This window comes from Bemisia tabaci, chromosome 6 (assembly GCF_918797505.1).
Source record: "Bemisia tabaci chromosome 6, PGI_BMITA_v3".
Taxonomy (NCBI): Eukaryota; Metazoa; Arthropoda; class Insecta; order Hemiptera; family Aleyrodidae; genus Bemisia; species Bemisia tabaci.
Window position 1 is genome coordinate 51,525,897 of NC_092798.1, and position 4,389 is coordinate 51,530,285.

At 36.9% G+C, this 4,389-nt stretch overlaps 1 protein-coding gene across 1 annotated transcript; it reads right to left on the minus strand.

The window, feature by feature from the left end:
* Positions 1-210: 210 nt before the first annotated feature.
* On the minus strand, positions 211-3,328 carry LOC109041994 (uncharacterized). Its single transcript, XM_019058525.2, has 3 exons — positions 3,073-3,328; positions 1,486-1,877; positions 211-451 (listed from the first exon to the last, which is right to left on the minus strand). The coding sequence occupies exons 1-3, from the start codon at positions 3,136-3,138 to the stop codon at positions 343-345; spliced, it is 567 nt and encodes a 188-aa protein (XP_018914070.2). The 5' UTR covers positions 3,139-3,328; the 3' UTR covers positions 211-342.
* Positions 3,329-4,389: the final 1,061 nt, after the last annotated feature.

Below are 4,389 nucleotides of genomic sequence, written 5' to 3' on the forward strand. Positions count from 1 at the left end.
GTTACTCCTTGGTTGGTCCGCAATTCAGGAAGTCTGAGGGAGGAGGATTTGAAGCACGGAAAACAGTTAAAAATATATTTTCACGTTGTAAATCAATTATCGGCCAAGCTGATAAAGCTGCAAACATCAGACACTCTAACTCAGGTTTTGTTTGACATCCTTGTTCATCTTTTGTTCCAAAATTTTTAAAGAATACCTCACTATGTTCTGATGCTGATAGCTAAAGTTTGATCTTTTTGGACTGAAATTCCTATTCCCGTAAAAAATCATGAATAAAGAAGAAAAACGCCGCTAAGTGCATAAAATATTCAAATATACTTGATAATACAATTTCATGAAAGCTCATTTCATTCCTTCTGTTGCCTGAAGTGCTCTTGAATGGATCTTTTCTAACTGCTTTCCTGTTCTTGTTACGGTTCTATGAACGATTCCACCAGATGAAGGGTACAAACTGAAAAAGCCAATGAAAAATAAATAAAGAAAGTAAAAATAAATAAATTGAGATGATGCAATTTTAGCCCATTTCAGAGTGAATAAACATTCTTAATGGAGCTTCAAGGAAAAGTTGAGGTTTTAAAATTCAGTATCATACCATTGTTTCACTACATGACGGAAGATTCTACGCGACATATCTGAATCCCATACTACTATCATTTTTTATCAAGAACACACATTAGCACTTGCAAGTAGTGATGCCATGTATCATGAGCAGTACACAGCAACCAATTTGGAAACTATAGTGAACATCACACTCATCTAGTCTACGGAATATAATACCCCCATATTATCCAAGTAGCAGAGATCACGATAAGTAGCGATTTAGTCGGAGAATGTATTGCGATTTTAGCGACGTCGATTTATGCCAATATTTTATGGGGGGGGGGGGGGGAGAATGTGATAAATTGCAATTTTATCGCATAAATTTGCAATGAAATCGCGATTTTATCGACTGCCATTCATTGCAATATTATGGAACAAGAAATTGTGTTAGGAATCGAGATGAAATTTCGATTTTATCGAACGGAATTTCATGTAGAGATACAATTTGCGACAAGATTGAGGCTAATCGCTCAGATGATCCTTGCGATCTTATCGCCAAACAATCGTGAAAAAATCGCAACTTTCTTTCAAAATATCGCGATTTTTTCGTTGAAAAATGTTACTCGGATATCTCTCTTATATATATATCAATTTTATTTGTTGAATTTATTTTATTAATTTATTTATTTACTTTATTTTATGAATGTATTTTATTTCATAAATTTAATTTATTTTATTCATTTAATGTATTGTTGAATTTATTTATTTCAATTATTTTTTGAATTTTATTTTTTTCTTTATTTTCTTTAGTTTTTGTTTTATTCATTGTTTATTTTATTTATTTTTTTGATTTATCCATTTTCCATTTTCTATTTTCTTGTTTATTTTTTATTTTATTGGATTTGACTCATTTTCGTCAATCTCTATCTATAGGCGGATACTTACTAATTCTGAACAAGATCAGTCGTCCTTGAGAGAGGGACGTCAGGTTCACGGTGTCTCAAAAACATAATACAGTAGGAGAAAGTCACGAATTGGTCTCTCTCGCCAAGTTCCCACATTTCCGGCTGGAGGAGTCTTTGGAGGAAAAGCACGCCGCCTTTGACACTGCACTTCTTCATCCCCTCGGGTGAATCGCGACAATGTGGACCGCCGTCTTCGCGTCGCATGAGTTTCTGACAGGGGATGGGGATTTCTTCCGGGGGCAGTCGGTCCAGTAGACTGAAGGCATTTCGGCATTTCCAATCCCCGACTTTTTCTGATTGCGGAATAGAAAATTTACATGGATCCACTTTTGCATGCGTTTGGATCAAAGTCCGAATGCGACGTTGTGCTCCCTGGCGCAGTAGAAGGAACGGTTAGGTAATTAAAACACACACACACACACTCAAGCTAATGCCCGTATCAAATGATCAAAGGACCATGGTGGCATGAAACGTAAGAAAAATGAAATATTGGAAATTTCAGTGAGATATTTCATAAAATTTCACGAGGCTGTGAAATATCTCATATTTTTCAGGGGCAACAGTATGCAACCAACACTCAAACTCACGAAAATAGAAGAAAGTCAAAATTTTTACATTTTATGAAACATTAAAAAGAACCGGTATTATCTTTCATAACTTTCTGAAATTTCATGATTTTATTTTTCATGACATTTTCCCACCCTGCAAAAGACTGATGGTATCAGAAAAAACGCCTTACGAACCTTCAGGCGTTGTCAAATTTCCATTGATAAATCACGGATTTTCGGGAATATTTGAAAATATTTGTCCTCTACTTTTTCAGAGAGTTTCTCTCTTCATCGGATCCTTAATGAAGATTTCAAGGAAAATATTCAAAACTTTCTTCAAAAATTAACATTTCATCGTAGGAAATTTAGCAACTCTGAAATGTTCATAAGGCGCTTTTCCTTAGCACGGTACACGTCATGGAGCTTTTAAGGCCCAAAAGGGCAGCTAACCTGTGAATTCAAATTATCCAGCGGTTTATCATTACAATTGTTTCAACCCGTCGTTGGTTAAGCACATATTTAACTTAGTTTTTGCATAAATTTACTCATTTATGCAGAGAGACCTCATTGATGAACATTCTTGGCCATCTTGGTCTGATATTGGAATCTGAAGATTGGCAGTGACATTTTTTGTGTTAGAGGTTGGCTGGCTTTTGGGCCCTAAGAACCCATATTCAACATGTTCGCTTTCTCGCTGTATATGTCTTCCTATGATTTTTGTACGAAATTTTTCTGATTTTGTACGATAATCCATAAAAATATGTGTGAAATTTTTGATCATGCACTGAAAAAAATGAATCACAATCCCAACTACACTCTTGACTGATTTTTGCGCTAGTTATAAGAGTAGTTACACCAGACAGAGGTATGGTTGCTCTAACCGCAATATCAGCGGACTCAACCGTGTCTCTAGCTGGTGGAACTACTCTCTAACTGGCGCCAAAATCCGACAGGAGCATAGTATGTAAGTTCCTGAGTAAAAATATAAATTCTGAAAAATATTGATATAAATTACTCACATGTAGTCGGACTGCAAATAAAGCAGTTGCTAGAACTACGAACGTTTGTATCGTTCCCACTCTCATTTCAACCTGATCGAGGGATCGTGAGTCAACGAAGGTGATTCGTTTCTTGACGTCAACGTTTTCTGCTTTCTCTTTTTTTCCTCTACGCAAATGACGAGGAAATTTGGGCGGGTGCAGGCAGTATTTTTCCGTCCTGTTTGACGCATTCAGATATGAAATTGGAATTTCAATTTTCAATTCTGTAATTGAGGTTACCGAAAAAGTCCGAAAAAGTTCATAATTTTTTATGCTTTTTCTAGGCTTGATTGGATCTGTTCGGTGAATTTCGAACCGTGGGTCGTCCTCCGAATTCCCAGAAATACCATTAAAACTGAAATTGACTATAAGCACGGGAAATGGGTCTGTTGCTCGCAAAAAATACAGCGAACTGAATGCACTATTTAAAGGTAAATTCACTCGAAAATCACGTCGGTCACATCTGGAAAGTCTGAAATCCACTCCTTTGAGCAAGATTTCAATTCTTTCAAAGCTTTTTTTTGCAAGATGAAGAGAGAAAAAGGAAACAATCGCTTGAAAACGATTGAAATCATACAATGTAAAAAGTAAGTAAAATCGTTTGTTTACCTCGGTTAGATTTTTTGTTCCTCTGCCTGTGCGAACCTGGTCAGCGCGGCGGTGACTGAGAAAAACTGCCCGCAGACGCGGGAAACTTGAAAAAGCTTGTTACAAACTACGCAGATTGCGCACCAAGGAATAGATTTCAGACTTTTTTGATGTGCTCAATGGAATTTTCGTGCAAATTTACCTTATTAGAGTGTGTTTATTAGGCTGTATCTCTTGCATGCAGAGTCGGACTGGTCATAAGGCCAATCTTCTGTCGGCAGATACGCCCCCCTGTTGCATCGAAGACGTGCCCCTCTGCTACATATAGCAAAATAAGATGAGAAAAAAAATTAGGACCGAGAAAAAATGCGGAAAATCCATAAATGAACGGGAGAGGAGCGTGTAAGAGTAAAGAAAGGTCTTCGTCTTCGTGCGCATGATGGTGGTAAATGAAGGTCCTGGAACTTTAAACCAGAGAGAAGTCCCCAGAGGCGCCTGGGCCTACAAAAATGCTGGAAAATTGATGTCTTGGTTTTTTTTTTAATATGCTGAATTCAGATTTTGTATCCGTTGCTCAATATATTGAAGAGGAGAATGTGAAAAATTGGGACACACTGGTTTAATCAAGCAGTAATGGATGACAATTATTTCACTCACTAGCAGACATTCAATTAAATAAATTGTGCAAACTTCCGCTATTACGCTTTA